Here is a 20,624-nt window from a genome sequence, read left to right as displayed (position 1 = left end):
ACCCTAAAATTATAATTTCTCAAATTCTGAAGTTTACTAAAATCAAGTTTTTATTAGTCCCATACCCTAATTGGGATACAGTTTTATATTAAAGGATAGGTTCTGTATTTGATTGAATGATATTGGTGGAATTGATGGCAAATAAGTAAATCCAATACAGTATGAACAAAAACAATGCTAGCCTGTGCAAACTACAGATAGCAAGAATATATAGATATAATAATCAAATAAGAGAATCACGTAACTTGTTTTTATCGTTACTGTCAAGTTCTGCCAGTGACAGAATATTGCGGTCGCTCAAAAGAAAAAAGAAAAATTACATATAAGTATATAACGATGTATTTCTAATTCTATCTGTTGTATTGCATCAGGGCTTGTGCGTTTTCTTTAGGGTAATTAAAACCATTCTATATAATGTTGTCAATCAAACTTAGATTTTATCGAATGGTGTCTACTTTATGCCTAAATTATTATAAAATTCAACATTCTAACTATGCATGCATGCCAGGAAAGGCTAATTTGCTCTTCGTTTGAAGTTTCGCTTATTTTCGATCGCAAAACACGTGATAAACATTAAATAACTTTACTCGACTTACCCCAAATGTGTAATCGTTCACGTCATTGCCTCTTGATATGCTTGGTGGAAGTAAAACATGTCATTTCCTTCAATTTCTTGTATAAAAATAAAAATGGTGATGATATATTTCTCCTATGATTTCATCATAGGTACCTCATGGTTACCACGTCGCGCGCAAATTGTTTCGTCATCATCTTCGAGCGTAATATTTTTTTTTAAATTTCTGTTGTTACGTCACTCAGATTGCTATATTGTGATTCCTTGTGATTTTCTACAATATCAAATAATTGGTCTATGGGAAGGGGTATCAGGAAGATATATTTCTTTCACTCTGGAACCTTTCACACACTTGGTATGAAAAGTGTGTCAACGAGAAATAGCAGCTGTAATATCCTAGTGACGCCAATGAATCAGCCGTTCACGTCTTCGAACATTCGGTGCTCATTGGTGCCATACTGAATCTTTAAATGATTTTCATTGACTGAATTTGAAGAGGATGCATAACAAATATGCTCATCTGTTTCTATAACTATGTATGCACTTATACTTCAGAATTGGCACTAATCATTTTCACTGACGTGGCATCCATGACGTTTACATGAGTAGTCAGCTGATGCATCTTTTATTCCCCTTTTCCCTTTTATTCTAATGGAAAAGAGTGGTTGTTGAAGAAAATCGTTAGTGGAAGTAATTTCATTCAACGAGTCCTGTGCTTTACAACACAAAGCATGGCAATTAATCATAAAATAAGAAAAAATGATCAAGACAACTATGTTATGCTTACTTCGTTTACCATATCCTCTATCAACCAATCAAATTGTTTGCAAATTTAAATTAATCGCAAATGTCAGTGTTACGGAGCTCAGAACTTATTTCGTCAATGTATACGTAAACAAAATGACATATATCTATTTGTATCGTCTTTCATGTGATCTCGAATGTCCTTATTTAAGATATGGGCTATTTATATACCTAACATTTCAATATTTTGTTTCGTTGGTTCATTTAGGTCTTGGTGATTCCTGGGGTAGTCGGAATATCTCTACCCTTGATGCTATGACTAGGGAATTAGGAGCACATCTTTTGCAGGTATGTTTATCAGGATTTACACCAAAAGAGGTTATTATTTATAATTTGTCTTCTAATTCGTATAGAGCTCGATCTGTATACAATCAAAGCAGTTTAGCCGAAGGATTAATCAAGTTCAAGGGTGAAATAAAATATAGGTAAACGTTAGAAAATTACAAACATTTGCGATTATAGAGTTCGTTGCTTCAAGGGGAGTGGTTGGGCGTCCATCTGGGAAACATCATTCATAATTATTAGTGTCAACAACGCATACAAATCTTTTGGGAAAAGTAGTGCATTTCCAATCATTATTTTGTTGGCCGTTAATTACAGATATACAAATGTTCTGAATGATGAAACCACAAATGATGAATGTCTCTTGATATCAGCCTGTATCGTGTTCGGTAAAAACAGATAGTCTGAGTTTTATGTTCATTACCTTTGCTTATATGATTGATCAATTATTGGTGATAAAAGAAATCTAGCAATTTTTCAGTGGAAATCTATTGCATTTGAAGGAAACACATATTTTAGAAATGATGCTGTGGTGATCATTCAGTCTCAAGTTGAACATCTCTTGTCTTCGCACAGACCCTTGATGGATTTATTTTCGTAGTAGCTCCCGATGGGAAGATCATCTACATCTCAGAGACTGCTTCGGTCCATCTTGGTTTATCGCAGGTAAGCTTATCTTTGGCATTTCTTTCTAACAAAATGTTCCCTCAAAATGGCACAAAAGATTCTACATCTAATAATAAAATTACTATGAATCTCAAACAATAAATTAAAACGGCTAGAAATGTATTAATCTAACTCATGTCGTATAGAAGGAGGTGGGGCCTTGGCACACGTGACGCCCACCAAAAATGAATATATAAATGAAATAAATGAATAAAGTTTAACCACCAAGAAAAAAAGGAGGAAAGGAAAGAAGATGAAAGGAAATAAAGGTGAATATGATTTATTTTATTACTATGCAAAAACTTGTAACAAAAATTAGATTTTCATTTTAAAGAAAAATGTTCGCTTGCTTGCGATTTTCTAAAAAGAATTTGCACCTCAAAGCATTTCGCTAATTACACCACTCATCTGGATCTCATTATTGTTTAAGCAACTACTCATAACGAGTAGCTACATTTACCCCAAAATTAGTTGTTGCCGATGAATCTGGACAAATTTCATTTTCTGTCCCTCTAATTTTCAACCCCACTTTGACATTTTTATTTCTTTTTTGGCACTTTTGTCTGTACCATGACCCGAAAGCAGACAAAAGTGCTAAGACCACGACCATTTGAAATTGATACTCCATGTACATAAAGAAATGTTCCTTCTTCATCTCGCGACTCCATTTTGGAAGCAAAGTATCTTGACGTAGCAGTGCCTGGGTCAGATGTACTTTATTCTTCAACCGGTATATTCCCTCAAAAAGTGCAATATCGAGAGGGGAGAAAAGACGTATCAATACAGTGCAACTACGTACCAACTTTAGAGTTTTTGTCATAGTACCCTCTTCCAAATCTCATGACGCCCTGAGCGAAGAATTGAGTCGAAAAAAGTACAACCGTGACAAAGACATCGTCCACCTTTGCTATTGCTCTCTTTACCGTGTTTACCCCTCTCCCCTCCCCATCCCACCCTGCCTTTCTTGCACATCCGTCTCCCTCCCTCCCTTTTCTGTTCTCGTTCATTCTATATCTATCTTCCTTTCTTGTTGTCTTCATTTTCTGCTTCAAAATTCATCTAAAAATTTATTTAACATGTTCCAACCTTTGAATCCATATCTGTTCAGATTTTCTGATCGTTGCTTGTTTCCTTAAAAAATCACTTTATTCACATCTGTACTTCATCTAGTATTTTGTAAGTGTGGGTGTGTGTGTGCACGCGCTTCTACATAATTCCCTCGCTTTTGGATAGCATTATTCCTGTTTCACTAAGCTAAATCGACACCGCTCCATCGCTCTACCATGCACTCTACCACCATCAACTCCACCACCTCCACCACCAACACCACCATCAACTCCACCACCAACACCACCACCACCAACACCACCACTCCCGCTTTCCACCCTTCCACCTCATCCCGTCCTCTAGCTCTCCTCCCATGTCGTAACTAGCATCAATCGGACGTCAGACATCCAACAAGTTACATGGTAATGGATTGCTGTCCATTGTCCCCCTATTGTTCCCCAATCCGCATTCCGCTCCAAGGCATATAACGGGGCCAACCAAAACCCTCTCTCCATCATTTTCCATTCACCCGGGCCCCCTCTGTCAAGGGTAACAATGGCTGGCAAAGTCAAAGTTCACCAAAAGTACAATCAGACTGTGTATAAAATGAATCTCCTCATGGTAAATTTGACGTTGCACTTTTGAGCTTTTGAACCCTTGGTCTTGAACTTTTTTTCTTCCGCTAAGAGTTTGGCAAACATGAAACAGTTGCATCCAGTCGTTCTTTATAGTCCTACGCTGCATGATCTAGATTCTAAAAGGCACCTTTTACGTGGCAAGGGCACGAGAAGTTTGTTTTCTGGTATTTGTTGTGGTATAATTTTGATGTTTCATTACCGCAAATATACTTTTGCTTTGTTGATATAATTCTTTGAAATGAGTTGACGGAGAGGTGGGTACTTGAGTCATCAGAAAGACAGAGAGAAATGATGACTAACTGAAAATAATGACATATTTGGTTTATTTTATTATATTCTATGTTTAAGATGGAGCCAATGGAAAATGGTGGTTACAGATATGTCCATCCAACTCGTATAAATAGAATAATGGAGATATGTAATGACATAATTGTGTGGTATATTTTCTTACATTGTATCATCTAGGTTGAGCTAACGGGTAATAGTATTTATGAATATATCCATCCTGCTGATCATGATGAGATGACTGCTTTACTCACTGCTCACCAACCATACCATACACATCTACTTACAGGTAAACATTTACATGTACATTAAAAACTACTGAAATTAGACATCAATCTCAAAATATATATATTTATGGGCAAATAGACAAACCGATAAGGAAATTTTGAGAATTTTAAATAATTTATAAACTGAAAAATACTGATTCTATGATATTAATAAAAACAAATGAATTAACTCATAATGATGTATTTTTTTCCAATTTGATAATAGTTTGTGATCCATTTCCCCCCAATTATTATGATGTTATTGATATAATATATATACAATGGTTTATGATAGGCAATCATTATGTGCCATGCATTCATTGTTAAAAAAAACAGTCCATGATTTAAACATTTATTTTAACGTTGAGACCAGATAACAATATTCGTTATCAATAAAGTATGTATAGATATATTTAAATTTAACAATATGAGTGTAACTTACAGTGTATAGCAATCAAAATAATGATACATGAAGTGTAAAAATAGACTTATTACAATATTCTGCATCCACTTGCAATAAGTACTGCTTTGTCGAACGAGTATTTTTTGTTAATGGGGGATGGGGTCCCCCTAAAAAAAAAATTCTTAGAGGCCAAAAAGGAACAAAATAGTTCATATCAGTTTCAAAATATTCACGCGATGGAACCGATTAGTCATTAATATGTCATTTCCCATCCAAGTTTGATAACAAAAAAAAAAGGGCCGGTCAAAAGAAACTGAATGCATTAAGTCCATTCTTTTCTCTCCCGATTTCATTTTCAGATTATGAACTGGAACGTCAGTTTTTCTTGAGAATGAAGTGCGTGCTGGCCAAGCGGAATGCTGGATTAACTTCGGGCGGTTACAAGGTAGGATATTGGCTGGCAGGGATATATATAATCGTAGCATATTGGTGGATTGGAAATAGCCATCCACGTGCATTTGAAAACGATTGATAGCATTAATGGTAACCTATCACAAAACTGTGATTAGTTGAACTTCCCCCTTTGAAGCATGCGAGTTGTAATTAACACGCGTGTCTATGTGATGACGATGTAATTGTACTAAAGAGGTTTGGTGGAACGATACAAGATTGCTAATATATGACGTGTGGTGGATATCAAAATGGCGACAATTAGGACGGGGTAACTACTGGTAGGAAGGGGAGACAAAAGGGTGGGATAATGGGAGACAAGTACTGCAGAGACAAATCAGATGTTTGAAAAGTACAGCAGAAGAAGTGAAAAGTGTTAAGACTTTCTCTTTTCTTTAGACTCCAACCATGCCTGCCGAATGGAGGACTAACACTTATGATTATCCAACAGTATCAGGCCTTATGTTTGAAGCCAAATAATGAAATAAGGCTACAAAAAGAATTAATTTGATGTATTAATAATTCATTCACATTTCCCTTCTTCATAGAATCATGTTTTAGGGCGTATTTGATAATCCTTCATGTGTGTTAAAGTATAGTGAAACATTCATCCGTATAATGCTTGTTTTCCTTTCTTTCTTTTTATAGTTCGTACGAAGTATTCCTGAAAATTCAGCATTTATTTCCAACAAACATTTGCATTTTGCTTTATCACTGTTTCTATTCAATATATTTTTTTTCTAAATCTTTCTCCATCAGGTGATCCATTGCCATGGTTACTTGAAGATCAAACAATACACCATGGACATCGCCCCCTACGACGGATGTTATCAGAATGTTGGTTTGGTTGCTATCGGTCACTCGTTACCTCCTAGCTCACTCACCGAGGTTAAACTATATAACAACATGTTCATGTTCAGGGCCAGTCTTGATATGAAACTAATCTTCCTTGATGGCAAGTAAGTAGGCAACATATCGATGAATAATTTTTTTTTCATAAATCCTGGTCGATAAGTGTTCGACATTTTTTCAGCTGCTGAGAGAAATCTTTTAAACTCTATAAACTCTTTTGTTGATATCAAAACGTAATAGAGAATAGATAACATTTGACAAAAAAAATGAAATAAATGTATTCTGGGACAATTCAATTTTCGTTTAGTGTATACTGTACGTTATTCTTTTTCTTTCAATCATAAATTATGAGGCAATTAACTGACAGCGAAATCATTGTGCCTGTTTGTTCCCGTTCCACTTAATCTGGAACTGAAGATTGAAAATATGAACTGATGAAGTTTCCGTTTTATTATCAATACTGTCTTTTCTATCTCATACATTGTTTAACAAGCATGACGAGTATGTTGATGCATAACATATATACTAATGTATTTGTTCAACAGTATATGGGAAATACAAATAAATTGTATACCTTTTACATACGGACTTTCCACTTTCAATCCTATACTTAACATGTAAATTTATGAAATGCAGTAAAGTATGAATACTTGTTGAAATACATACTGCCATATCAACACATATTGCTCTTTTCACTTTCGTTTTAATTGTCATTGACATTCCATCATCCCTGAAAATTGTTCCTTGATACAATCTTCTTTGTACTGTCTTTCAGAGTGGCAGTTCTAACTGGGTATGAACCACAGGACTTGATTGAGAAGACGCTTTATCACTTTGTACATCCTATGGATATCATGCATATACGATATGCACATCATACATGTAAGTCACAATGATTAGGGTCTACTTTACATAAAATTTGATGGAAACTTTGACATCAGAAACTATGGCTAAATCACACAAGAATGGAATCGACATTTAAACAAAATAAAATATAGGCCTGTTAATGGTTAATCGAAAAGTTTTAATCAAGAAGGCTTCTGAAACTACTAGTAGTTTATTTAGAACACGCATGATCTAAGAGACACAAAATGATAGACAACCCATTAGTGAACTCTGACTAAAATGATTCTCAACACAAGAGTTATGTAATGTCCCTCTTCAGTTTCGATCGAACAAACATGCTTTTCACAACATTATCCAATTACGAAGGAAGAATGGATATATCATTAAACATTGTTTGATTTAATTCATGATTTTATTTTGCCAGTGTTATTAAAAGGTCAAGCCACAACCCGGTACTACCGATTTCTATCGAAGCAAGGAGGATGGGTTTGGATGCAGAGTGCTGCTACTATTGTCCACAACAGCCGATCATCTAGACCACACTGTATCGTTAGTGTAAACACTGTACTAAGGTGAGATCAATTATCGATGATTTTATTTGTACTGGGTTGATTTTATTCACTCGTTTACATTCTTTTCTCAGAAGTAACACTACCAATTACTGCAATTAATGCTGATACCTGATAAGAGCAAAATGCTGCTTTTACCGTAAGTTATTTGACGAAGTTCTTGAAAGTAGGGGAAGATTTACGAGAGAAAAAAAAACATGAAAATGTTGTCTTTTTGATTTATGGACTTGAAAAAAAAGCTCAAATTTCCTTCAAAACAAGGTAGATAATAATATATTCAAGGATAACGCTATGCCATTTTCCTATATTTTCAACCGATCGACTGTTGGCAAGTTTTAGAGTATTGTCATAGGCATAATTTTTTTTTTTTTAAGGACGCGGATGTTAGCAATAGAGCAAATTCTCCAGCAAAAGAAAATCCTACATTCGCTCCTATGTTAGGGAAAGGCTAAATCCATTGATGTTTCCGCACCTTGCGAAAAAGACATAATAAATTTCTAACCTAGAAACAAAATTGACGATACTTCCCAAATTGGATGCAAAATTGGCGAACCTCTCACATGTCTCAAAGTACATATAAAAATGGAAGTTTCGTCACCCTTTTCGTATTTGTTCGCTTAAGTACTCTCAGACTCAGATAAGCCCTAACATTTGATGTTCGCATAAATCCATAGAAATATGTTTAAGGATAATAACTTAATTTCCGTTCGTCTGTACTTTCTTTTTTTTCAGCAAAATGGAAGAAAAGGAGCTTATTCTTCAGTTTGATCAACTCCAAGCCAAAACGGAGTCGAGTTTCTCCACTGTCGAGGAAAAGACGAGACCAAGTAAAAGCAAAAAGAAAAGCAAATCATCTAAATACCAACCATATCAAGTGCAACCTCCTGCACAGACCTTGCTCTATCAAGATGCTATGTCAGCAGCAGCTGCTGCAAGTGAATACACTCAAGCAAGGACTTATGGTCAATATGCAACGGCTTGTGAGGTTCCTGTACCTACGCCGCAATTGACAGCAGCCTACCAGGAAGGATTGGATAGATATAATGCCATGTATTCGGCAAGCTATGCCGCAGGCTACCAACATAACGTGTACGCTGATGGAACATACGGTGCGTACGGAAATTCGTTCGCGTACCCGACCGCCGAGGCATACGCGCATTGCGTGAACGATAGATTCTCGTCATACCGCGGACATTATGGGGATGACCGGTATTACGGATCGACAGACGCGGCGAGAAGTTATTTCACGTGGACCGCCGCGCATGGCTACGGGACAGACGCATCGTCTTACGCGGATACGCGCAAGAGTTCGCATTCTTATTCAGCGACGGATAACGTGAGAAGTGCTCCAAGTACATCCACATGTTGCAATGATACCAGCGATGTCCGACATTTAGAAACACTTTCTCAATCCTGCACCTCAATGACGTCACCGAATAATGGCGTTTCCACCGAACAATCTCACACTGTAACGTCACCAGCGCAAACGGGTAGCCCTTCAGGCGTTACGACCGTTTCTCCGAGGGCATATAGTCATGACAAATCGCGACAAAGAAGGGAAAGTGATACAGTCAGCAATAGCAGCAGGAAGTTTGAGAGTCTGGTACACGCAACAGAAAGACTTGTCAAGGAAGAACGTCATAAACTGAACAACAGCAGGTTGAATGGTGTAAATACATCTCAAAATGACGTAACGAACACCCATCATATGGGCCAATCAGAAACAAGAAGAAATTCTTCAGAGAACTCATCGATAAGAAAGAATTCCTCCGGTGCAACCGATAATCGCGATTCAAGAGACCTTCATGATATTTCGTATTCAACGCGCACGTCGGACCTCAACCGTCACACATCTACCTACGATAGCGCAAGAAGTACCAGTCCAAGTCGTAGGACATCATCCCTCCGTAATGGACACACTTCACCCCCGTCCATAAATGGTACCTCCCGTCTCACTGACTATTATTCAGCCAATAAGGACTCGTCGATGTGCTATTCAGGGAACACGGCTCTAGCGCGGACGTCGGCTTACGCCGCTTATGGGACGTCGGAGGCGGCAATAGCGGACCAATGTCGTGATCCCAAAGAATACCCTTACTTTCATAACTCTACCACGATGTGTGATAGAACAGGTTTAGGATGGTATGCAAATGGCGCTCATCTAAAAGATCTCCACAATGCATATGCTTACTGAGAGAGAGAAAACTCCTGAACTCAGATAAAAGATAAACATTTATCCTAAATATTGGGCATTCAATATGATTTTTATGTTCTTACTCTTGTTAAGTGTTAACTGAGTAAATGAGATGCGATTCGCTTTTTAGATGTATCTGTATTTTCATTTTTTAAAGGTTTAGTCAATATTGCAAACAGCAATTAATCACGTTACTAATGTAATGAAAGCCTCCACTTATTCAAATTGGTCGAATAGACCACTCACATTGCCAGGGGTGGCGCCGGGAGGCAAAACGACATGAAGATGATGATATCATTTTTTTTTTCATTGAATAATTCATATTAAAAGAAATACACGGCCCATACCTCTCTTCTAAAATATTTTTCTTTATCATGTTTTTAACCCTTTCTTCACATTTTCTCTTGTCCTCCTTTTTATGTTTCTCTTCTTGATAATCTTAAGAGGGCAGTCGCCCCTGCCCCCCCCCCATCCGCAGCGTCACCCTTGCTCAAAATCATCAACATTTAATCTTTAATGTGATATGACAAGACAGAAACCATAATTAACATTTTCAGGTTAGCACTTGGAGAATGGGGCAAAGATTGGAACAAATATTAAATCCTTTTATAAAACAAATAATTTCCCGAAATGACGATAATGTTTACGATCGGAAAGCAAAATACCACTTGGTGATAACTCGTTAGAAAGAAACATTTAACGGTTAATCGTACCAGGTTAATGATACAGTCATACTACCGCCGGACCGACTTCATACCGGTCACAGCCGGTTCTGTTAGTGTAACTGTATAGAATAAGCTCGAGATCGTTTCAAGGGATGAAGTCGAGGCCGGCATCAAGATCACGGCCGTACGCAGAAGGGGGCAGTTGCCCCTCCCAAATTTTTTTTTGAAAGCTTAGATTTTTTACTAAAAATTTTCACAAAATTTACAAAAAGGATGAATGAAATCCTTCATTTTACTTTACAAAATGTAAAAAAAACGTCACCAACAACAAGCTCGGTTGCTTCACTCCCTTGCTTTCGAGGTTTATGTGTCCTGCCCCTCGCAGCAAAAAATCTGAGTACGGCCATGATTGAAATCACCTTTTGCTGGACTTGGTCTTGGGCCGAGTCACATGTACAAAGTCTATGGGAAAAGTTTTTTCTCCAGTAGCCTCGTCACTCGGTAGTACCAGCCACGACTACATCCCTCATCATTTCATTTTCAAATATCAAGCTAAAAAAAAAAAACAATTGTAATTTTACGTTCTCTGTTTCGCCATGGATATTATCTATTCATGCTATTTGGAAATTAAATTGAAAAGAAACGTCTATACGAGGATTACTGATATTTCTGTGACATAACAATGCATTTGTGAAAATGACGTTAACATGGTTTGAGAATCAATTTATTACATTTCCTTTGGTATTCAGCAGTAAAGTGTCGTTGGGTGGTAAAATTTAGGTTAAACATAATTCCTATAAAAAAATGAATGAGCCCTTATTTATCGTGACGAGGTTTATATAAACTTATGATTGACGTTACAACTTTTTAATGATGGACAATGAATACAAAGAGTAAACTGTCGGACTGTAGATTTAAAATAAAAAGTAATTGTAAGATTAATTCATTAATAATAAAAAATTATCGTATAAATTAAATAAGAAAAAAATTAGAAAACATTCATATCCGAACTGAAATAATTGTATTTGTGTTTTGTAAGACTGTATTGCGAATTTTCACTTTTCAGTCAATTTGTGCATAGCTCTCTTTTTTAATGTTGATATTTTTAGGCGGAAAACAGTTGCAATCGTATGTACAGTTTTAAACTTGTAGATGTATGTTAGAAAAAAAGCAAGTATATTTTGAGAAATTACTTGTTTAATATTTAAATTAATTATTGCATGGAATTAATAATTATGTATTCAAAATGTAGCATAAAATACATTAAATTTTATAATTCATGGATGGAATTGAGCGACATCGGTGCTTTTTTTACACGGACAATGTAAAGGTAACTTATTCATTTTACAAATCCAAAATTCTTTATGCATGTGGTCAATCTTTTGTTAATAATCTGTCAACATCTGTGACAGTCCCAAACATCTATGTTAATTGTAGAATAACTGATCATTCCCCCACCTCCCCCTCCCCCTCTCTCTCTCATTTTCTTTTGTAACAAGACAAGAAGTTAATTCTAATGCTTTGGCGTGTTAGATGGTACTTTGATTCTGGTTAAATCATTAATAAGTATTCATCAATTTTACTATCAGTCGTATTATAGTCAATATCACAATACCATTATAACAATTAATTTCATAATAAATACGAAATACTTGGATTTCAACATTTGATTAATAGTAAAGACTGGGCAACAATAATAATAATATGTACATGTATAAACACACACACATATATGAATCATCCGATATTTTGACTCCGAACAATCACACCATCGAATACGACTAAAAAAAACGATAATCCATTCGAAATAAACGTTAATATTATTTGGTCGGCCTCTCAATATACATGTTGGGCAAATTTGGGAATGGTAAAGAGTATCCCGATATAAACATTTAATGCGTTGCAATAATGCACTTGTCTTTTTATAATCAAAATACTATTAATTATATGGTAAAGTTGAAATTTTACAAGATTTAATATGATTATATACCCTCTGCCACCCTTCTAATTAATAACTGAGACTCCTTCCATACTCCAAATCTAAAGGTCCTTGTACCATCCCCCTTATCCCACTGCACTCTGATCCATTTCCAATTACTCTTCATTTATTCTCTCAACCTCCTTTTCTTCACCCCTCCCCATCTCTCTTCCCCCCCCTCCCCCCCCCCTCTCTCTTATTATCTGAACTCATGTCAAGTTAAGGTATTCATGTTTGCTAATCATATTTTTTTCTTGACATAAATCCAATTGACTTGTATGTTCAAAGGTTTGAAACGACGTTCTAAGATTTATTATTAGAATACCTCAGTGATATTAACTTTGATGGTGAAATAATCGAACCATTGTAACATACTAACGTGCCATAATTTTGTTTCTTAAAATCGATTAAATAAAAAAAGGAATGACTGTGACGAAAAGGACTGTATTTCAGTGCGATTTATTTCTTACAAGAATTTTGACTGGACTTGCCATCCCATTATGATAGAATTAAAGCGGGTGTGATGATTGTTTGTGAATAGGAATGTATCACTATTTTCTTCTTTCGACAGACTCTGGAAATATTTCATGCCAGTTTGTGACAAATGGAATTGTATTGTTGTTCAGACATTGGTTATTAAAGTTTTAATCACCTGATATTGGATTTGTCTGCTTTGTTTTTTTATTTCATGGTAGACTTTATTCAATTCTGAGGAGGGGCTGTGCACCATCATGTCCATGAGATAGAGTTGGTGGCCCCTTGTATTTTGTGTCCAAATAATGAGAAATGATGATGAAGATGATGATAATAATAATAGTCATAGTAGAAGTGGTGGTAATGAAGATGATAATAATAATGATGATGGTAGTGGTGGTGATGATGATAATGATGATGATGGTGGTGGTGATGATGAAGATGATGATGGTGATGATGATGGTGGTGGTGGTGTTGATGATGATGATGGTGGTGGTGGTGATGATGAAGATGACGATGGTGATGATGATGGTGGTGGTGGTGGTGATGATGATGATGGTGGTGGTGATGATGATGATGGTGGTGATGATGATGACGATGATGGTGGTTAATGAAGATTATGATGAAGATGGAGATGGTTGTGATTTATGTTAATGTTGATGATTCTGATACAGATTTTGGTGATCAGGATTCTGATGATAATGATGACCATGATGTTTAAAAGGGTAATAATATTATTGAAACTACATGTATATTCATGATAGTATTGCAGTAAAATAGACTGTTCTAAATTCAAAATCATCATCAAAAACTAAATTAAAACAATAGGGTGATGTGGTATATCAGAAGTTTTAAAAATGTCACCACATGGTGGCGCTGTTTCAATAGCTTCCATCAATTGCATTTATTGAATGAGCAACCATACTTGTAGTCCTGAAATGACCACTTTTGAGAAATGTGAACTTAATGTATATGTGAGAATTTTCACTTTTCATTATTGAATACAATCCATGGCTTTTAATTAATGGAGCTCTCTGTGAGTATTCTTTTTACAAGCAAAGATGATAAATTAATATCCCAAGTGTATTACAGCGGTAAAACAAATGATAAATGGGCAAGATACGGTCAAACATCATTTCAAGATTGCAAGGACAGATGAAATAGAATGTCATAACGGACATAACATGTGCATAAAAAAATACAATCTCTAGACATTCATTAATTCCAAGATTCCAGTCAACCTCCATACATACTGAGCATAGAGAGGAAAGTCGTTGGAGATATGAAGAAGACTGTCCTCCAATCTCTGTTGTATATTCATCCGGAAGCCCTGATCCAAGCTTAGTTTTTGTGTTTGGTTGCCAGTCTTACCTCTCAAAGATTTCGCTCTTGTGTCCTGATCACTAGTGTTATCATCCTCATCACAAACTGAAGATGGATTCTGTGTTGAATGATGATTGGAGCTAGTCCTGGTCTGGGAATGTGTTTCCTTTGTGCTTAACAGAGTGTTTCCTTTAGACGACAATGTATCTGACGACGATGGCGATGATGCCTGTATAGAAACCAGAATATCTTCCATTGTTGAGAAGAGGAAGAATGAGTTCTCAAGGAGCTGCACATCCATGCAGTTGCCATGGAGACGGATGTTGCGGAGGGAGATGGATACCTTTTCAATTTTCTCCAGGATGGAGGTGAGGATGGTCGGAAGCAGATGTGAAGATTTTGAGAGACGGAGGAGGATGCAACAGGATTCTCTCTGACAGTATGTCTAAAGGCAAAAACAAAAACAAAAGTATACCCCCAAACAATTGTTATCACACCTCATTGTAAGGACGAGATAGATTAACTGTGAGAGCTTTTTTCTTTAGCATTAAAAAAAGACATTGATTAGATATTAATGTTCACAGCAGTTTAAATGTCATACTTGTCACACTTATTGAAACTACTCACATTGCATATCTTGGAGTTCTCCATCACATCATCTAGAACATTCTCAACCATCTTGCCTATTAAAGAGATAGCATCATCTTTGCATCCTGGGGGTAACCTGGTATCCAAGGTCTTCACCATAGCATCAGCAGCCTTCTGGAGCATCCGGGATGATAGGTGATGACCTGGGACTTTGTCTTTGAAAGTAGAAACAGAAAAACAGAACAAAAGGAAGAATTAAAGGTCAAGTCCACCCCAGAAAAATGTTGATTTGAATAAAGAGAAAAAATCGAACTACCATAACGCTGAAAATGTCATCAAAATCGGATGAAATATAAGAAAGTTATGACATTTTAAAGTTTCGCTTATTTTTTGCAAAACAGTGATATGCACAAATTCAGTGATGTGCAAATGAGGCAGTTGATGATGTCCTTCACTCACTATTTCTTTTGTTTTTTATTGTTTGAATTCTACAATATTTCATTTTTTCCATATTTGACAATAAGGACCAACTTGACTGAACCATATAGTATTAAACAATGCTAATTCCACAGGTTCAGGGAGGAATTAACCGTTGTTTCACTTGACAATGAGGAAAAAAATAGAAAATTTCATATTTCATATAATAAAAAATACAAAAGATATAGTGAGTGAATGACGTCATCAGCCTCCTTATTTGCATACCGACCAGGATGTACATATAACTGTTTTGTGAAAATAAGCAAAACTTCAAAATGTCATAATTTTCTTATTTTACAATCGATTTTGATGAAATTTTCAGTGTTATGCTTGTTGTATTTATTTCTTTTTATTCAAATAAACTTTTTGTTGGGATGGGTTTGTCCTCTAACTAGATAAGGAGAGAAATAAAGAAAAAATGAAAGTTATTATCTGCTTTTGAAAGTACAAAATACACATCAGATACAAATGTGAGTATTACATAATTAACTTTAAAATAAAACAGCCCTCTCATAGTCAATTTACCAGTCAATGAGTAAAGTCATGACATTCAAAAAGTTCAATGACAACAAAAACTTACCTGACAAGAAATAGATTTTCAGAATTACACAGAAGACATTAATATTGAATTCAGAAGTACTTATTGGTAATTTTATGGATGATTAAAAAAATAAATTGAAGAAAGTGGAATACAAAGGTATACAAATAATTTTACAAGATGTATATATTTGATATTTTTTCATCAAATGTTAGCCTGGAATATATTTCATTTTTACCAGATGGAGATCATTTTCACATATAAAAAAAGAGATGTGTTTACCAATGAAAATTAAAATCTTACTTCAAATTCAATTCTATTTTGTTATTCTCATCAGTTAGCAAATGAGAGCTATATTACCTTTTGATTTTCCAATGATATATTCTACTGTAGTTTTCACACTGTTGACTATGACCTCTGATGACCTTTCCATCACCTTGATGTTGCCTTCTGTCTTGCTTACTGCAGATAGGGTTGAGAGACTATGAAGAAATTTTGTATTTCTGGAGAGCGCCATCTGGTGATCAATATGATATTCTTCTGATGAAGAAGGAGGAGTTAAGAATGCAGGTTCATCGGAGACTGACTCACTGTGGAAAGCATTTACTGCCTCTCTTTCTACAATAATAAAGGAATATAGAAGAAAAATGACATGTAATGCTTCTTATTTAACTGTTTATGCATTGCCTTATTAGAACTCTAATTACGAAAACTTTTCAAATTAATGAACCAAAAGAATCCATAGAAATTGAAAATAACCAAACCCAAACACAGAAGCAAAGTCCCTGTATGACTTTATGCACTCTTCATGATCAATTGTACTTACAGTTAGATCATTGTGTTCTTTGCTTTAATGAGTTATTTAGACTTTGTAGACACTCAAACTTTGTTTGGGGATAATGCAAGATGCTGATATAATTCCCAATCTCAAAGAAGATAGTGAAAATATATAGATATGGTGGAAATATGCATCAACATTAAAAAAAAGCTTACCAATCAAGTCGTTATGAGGAGAAGCTTTAGTTTTAGCTAATAAGAGTTCCTGCTGAGTCTTCAGTAATTCCATCTCCAGATTTTTAGTCTTTGTTTTCCATGAATCTTCTTTCCTTCTTAGCCTCTCAGCCAGCTGTTTTGCATAGTCCTTGCCAGACATGGAGGGTGGTTTCTGCTTGACTATTGCAGTTGCAGCAGCTATCTTCAGCCTGTCTACAAAGGCTGGATCTAGCTGAATGCCATGGTCTGGTTCTTTGGTCACAAGGGATTCCTGTTCACTTTCAGAAGGGTGTGAATGCGTGGCCTCCGTCATGATTTCTGTATTTTCAAATTAATTTGAAATAATAATAATTTGAGGTTCACATAAATCATTCTCACGATCATTGGACCTCATTGCCTGAATTCATATATGCAGTTTCAATAGTACCATGTTACGTAACTAGGCAGATTTCTTGTACATAATGACGCTTATTTCATTGTGTACACTAAGAAAAGTTCAAATGCACAAATGGCAAAGGGTGCTAAATTCATGCTTGAATGAACGATGATGGTTAACAAGTGAAACTTCATTTGAGAATATGATCCAATGGGTTTAAAAAACATTATGGTTATAGACAGCATTGATCGAACTGGTATTTATAGCCACATTTGTTATTGGACAAATGACAATAGACAATCATCATTGGTTGTATGGTATAGGGGTTAGAGCATTGGACTTGATAAGGTTGTGAGTTCAAATCCCCGCTCTGCCATTGTCTCCACTTTGATAAAAAAGACCCAGGAGTTATTTCTGTCGTTTATAAGGTCAGCCACTATGCCTGATTAACTTGGACCTAAAAAGTTTTCTATGGAATTGGTTATACCAGCTTGGCGTTTACCAGCAAAAAGCTGTATTGCCGAGTTCTAACGAGAGTTACCATAAACAGAAACAGAATGGAAATAGATCTAGACCACATGGTCATTGGACAAAACAATTTTTATATTAAATGATTTTAGACTAAGTAATTGTTTGGATGAAACTGCCAATGGACCAATTGGACCATTTGGTAATGGACGAAACATTGAAAGATGAAACAATAATTGACCACATGATGTTAGACTGTAAGACTGGGACGGCGTTTGATCAATATGCAATTTAGCCCAAGGATGATAAAATGAGATCTTTTTAACATTGCCCAAGACTATTGAAAGAACTTTTGATTGATTCACTTCAAATTTTAGCTGCACAGACAGGCGCGTAGCCAGGGGGGCGGTGGGGGCGGTTGCCCCCAAAAAAAACGTCCCCAAAAAGAAAAAAAAAGAAGGGGAAAAAGAGAGGAGAAAGGAAAAGCGAAGGAAGGAAAGGGAAGAAAGGTAGCTTTGTGGGTTTTTCTTTTCATTCTTTATTTTTTTTCAAAAAAAAAGAAACTCCTTCACTCTTGCTCTAAATTTATATATATGAATTTTGCTTCCGCGCTGCGTGCGGTTAAATGACAATGTTGCAGTTCTCCTTTGTTTCCCTCACCCTTTCTCTAACCCTGTTTTTCCACCTCAGCTATGTGTGTTTCTTGCCAGTCAAAGTTCAAATATATACATTAGGGTATGAAATTAGAGAAAGGATAGGCCGAAGTATATGAAGTTATCTTTTTTTAAATTGAACGCGCAACTTCTGGTTGGATTAGAATTAGAGCCGATGGTGGTATTACAGATATCTGCATTTGATGAAACGTCCGACCTTATCTTAATTCCTCCCGGCATATATCCTTCTTCTCCTCTGTTTTGCGAGTTCAGATATGCACTGTCGCTAAACTGTTTGTAATCAAATCTGATCTATCCAAGGGAAGTATTCAATATAACTTAGAGGATACCCTTTTCTCGGGATCCTTTTCTTTGCAAAAAAAAATGATAAAACGCTTTAGCTTCCGCGCTTTGCGCGGGGTTAATATTATTTTAACTTCCTCCATTTTATCCCTCTTTTGTGCGTTCACAATCACTTTTGAAAACAAGGTTCAAAATCACAATTTAGTCAACTGAATAGACGGCTCCTTTTCATTTTAATTTATGAAACACCGAAAGCTTAGCGCTTCGCGAGGGAGGGGGAAACTCCCCCTCCCTGCACCCACCCCCTAGGGAGCGCGCTTCGCGCGCTCTGTAAGTGTTGGCACGCTTTGCGTGCGTTTACCGCCCCCTCCAAAACAAAATCCTGGCTACGCGGTTGTGCACAGATGATGAGGCCTACTTTTAATAACTGAACAAAAAATAAAACAAAAATAACTTCATTAAATAGACCTCTAATGTTAGCATGGTTAGTCTAGATAGATGACAAATACAATTCTAATCAAACTTCAAAGAATGCTCACAACGACCATAAACTTAAAATCCACAAGGTCTTTATCTAACCATGGACCTACTACATGATCTAACAAACTTTAAGTTAGAGAGTAAAGAAAATGGACATAGATCTAGGTCTAGTTGAAAAGTTTGAATTTAATCAATTTCACATAGATGTTAGGGTCTAAAGTTAAAGCCATAAAAAGACGGTCTCCTTTGCCACCCCTAAAAGAAAAGCGTGTAATACGCCTGTCAAATGAATGGGTGCACAGACATGGGTAGTACTTGGGTACTATTAATGTTCTGACTCTGACTTAGACCGTTCTGGTTAGGATATGCTCCGCTGCATCCCATCCCTACATAGATGGATGATTCCCATACGCACCACAGTGGTAGTGGTACTGGTAGGCATCATGCAGTAATGGTAACACAAATGTGATCGGCTGGTGCATTTGCATGTATTAACACACCTGACCCTGTCTGTTTGGAATCAAAATTTTTGATTTTACATCACATATTTCAAGAAATGGGTAAGCTGATTGTATTCATAAAAAGTTAATTTTCTTTCTGGCGCTTTGTTTCCCCCTAAAAGTGGAATTTAAGGAGAAATCAAAGAGGGTTAGATAGAACTAGTGATAGACGCTGTAGATATAGGCATAACGTTAGTTAAGCATCGCGTGAAACCACCACCATTGTATTACGAAATACGAGTCCTGGGAGTCTTTTGTCTGTTTTTTTTTGTACACCCTCTATTAGTGGAAAGCAATATGGCAAGAATTTTTAATTTCTACCTTTGATTAAGAAAAAAATAATTTAAAGAATCAAATTTACTTAAGCCAAGTTATTATGAAGAATAAGCTGTAAATAAATGGAAACTGACAGTGTAAAATATTAAGCATTTGTCCCCAAAGAAAAAGAGAAAATAAGCCAAAAATTGCCAACCTTATTTTGCCACACATGGAGATGTAACAGAGAACATTTATAAAGAATTCTTGTTCATTTTATTGAATGAGTGTCTCGATCTGAGATTGAGATGCAAAGGCCAATATAAACAAAAATTGTCAAACAGTTTTATTTTCAAATTTCAAAATCAATTCAAATGGACAGTTTTTGTCTGAAATTTTATTTTCTAAACTTGAGATTTTTGGCACACTTACTCTTGGTAATACAAGGAACAATATAAAGAGAAATTTATATAGAATTCTTAGATATTCATGTTTGGTCTAAAATTCCAATTGAATTAGAATCTAAATTACGCGCAGACATTTGGGTCCCTCCTAACCCAGGGAGCTCCAGCCCACTTCGCGGGCCAGAGCCCAGGAGTCGACTGTGCAAAACGAGGGAGACACGGGACTGGGGTAGATTGGGGTCTCAATCAAGCCCCCGAAGCTACCGCCATTTT

The 20,624-nt window shown here is 36.0% G+C and overlaps 2 protein-coding genes across 2 annotated transcripts; one reads left to right on the top strand and one right to left on the bottom strand.

Annotated features, from left to right (window-relative positions):
- The first annotated feature begins 1,580 nt into the window (after positions 1–1,580).
- Positions 1,581–13,175, top strand: LOC129259173 (single-minded homolog 1-like). Its single transcript, XM_054897475.2, has 8 exons — positions 1,581–1,666; positions 2,237–2,326; positions 4,477–4,585; positions 5,325–5,410; positions 6,175–6,374; positions 7,043–7,149; positions 7,538–7,685; positions 8,415–13,175. The coding sequence occupies exons 1-8, from the start codon at positions 1,634–1,636 to the stop codon at positions 9,874–9,876; spliced, it is 2,235 nt and encodes a 744-aa protein (XP_054753450.2). The 5' UTR covers positions 1,581–1,633; the 3' UTR covers positions 9,877–13,175.
- On the bottom strand, positions 12,963–17,231 carry LOC129259705 (meiosis-specific protein MEI4-like). Its single transcript, XM_064098086.1, has 4 exons — positions 16,913–17,231; positions 16,280–16,537; positions 14,944–15,119; positions 12,963–14,761 (listed from the first exon to the last, which is right to left on the bottom strand). The coding sequence occupies exons 1-4, from the start codon at positions 17,223–17,225 to the stop codon at positions 14,201–14,203; spliced, it is 1,308 nt and encodes a 435-aa protein (XP_063954156.1). The 5' UTR covers positions 17,226–17,231; the 3' UTR covers positions 12,963–14,200.
- Between the last annotated feature and the right edge of the window lie 3,393 nt (positions 17,232–20,624).

This window comes from Lytechinus pictus, chromosome 4, assembly GCF_037042905.1.
Source record: "Lytechinus pictus isolate F3 Inbred chromosome 4, Lp3.0, whole genome shotgun sequence".
NCBI lineage: Eukaryota > Metazoa > Echinodermata > Echinoidea > Temnopleuroida > Toxopneustidae > Lytechinus > Lytechinus pictus.
The sequence above is the reverse complement of the archived record's forward strand: the minus strand, read 5'-3'. Positions and strand labels throughout refer to the sequence as shown.

Bases quoted from the DNA above. Each gene is read 5' to 3' on its own strand.
- LOC129259705 (XM_064098086.1), bottom strand. From the start codon at position 17,225: ATGACGGAGGCCACGCATTCACACCCTTCTGAAAGTGAACAGGAATCC. The intron at 16,538-16,912 runs GTAAGCTTTTTT...TTATTATTGTAG, and splicing joins TCCTCATAACGACTTGATTG to AAAGAGAGGCAGTAAATGCT. The intron at 14,762-14,943 runs GTGAGTAGTTTC...TTTTGCCTTTAG, and splicing joins AGAACTCCAAGATATGCAAT to ACATACTGTCAGAGAGAATC.
- LOC129259173 (XM_054897475.2), top strand. From the start codon at position 1,634: ATGACTAGGGAATTAGGAGCACATCTTTTGCAG. The intron at 6,375-7,042 runs GTAAGTAGGCAA...ACTGTCTTTCAG, and splicing joins CTAATCTTCCTTGATGGCAA to AGTGGCAGTTCTAACTGGGT. The intron at 7,686-8,414 runs GTGAGATCAATT...CTTTTTTTTCAG, and splicing joins AGTGTAAACACTGTACTAAG to CAAAATGGAAGAAAAGGAGC.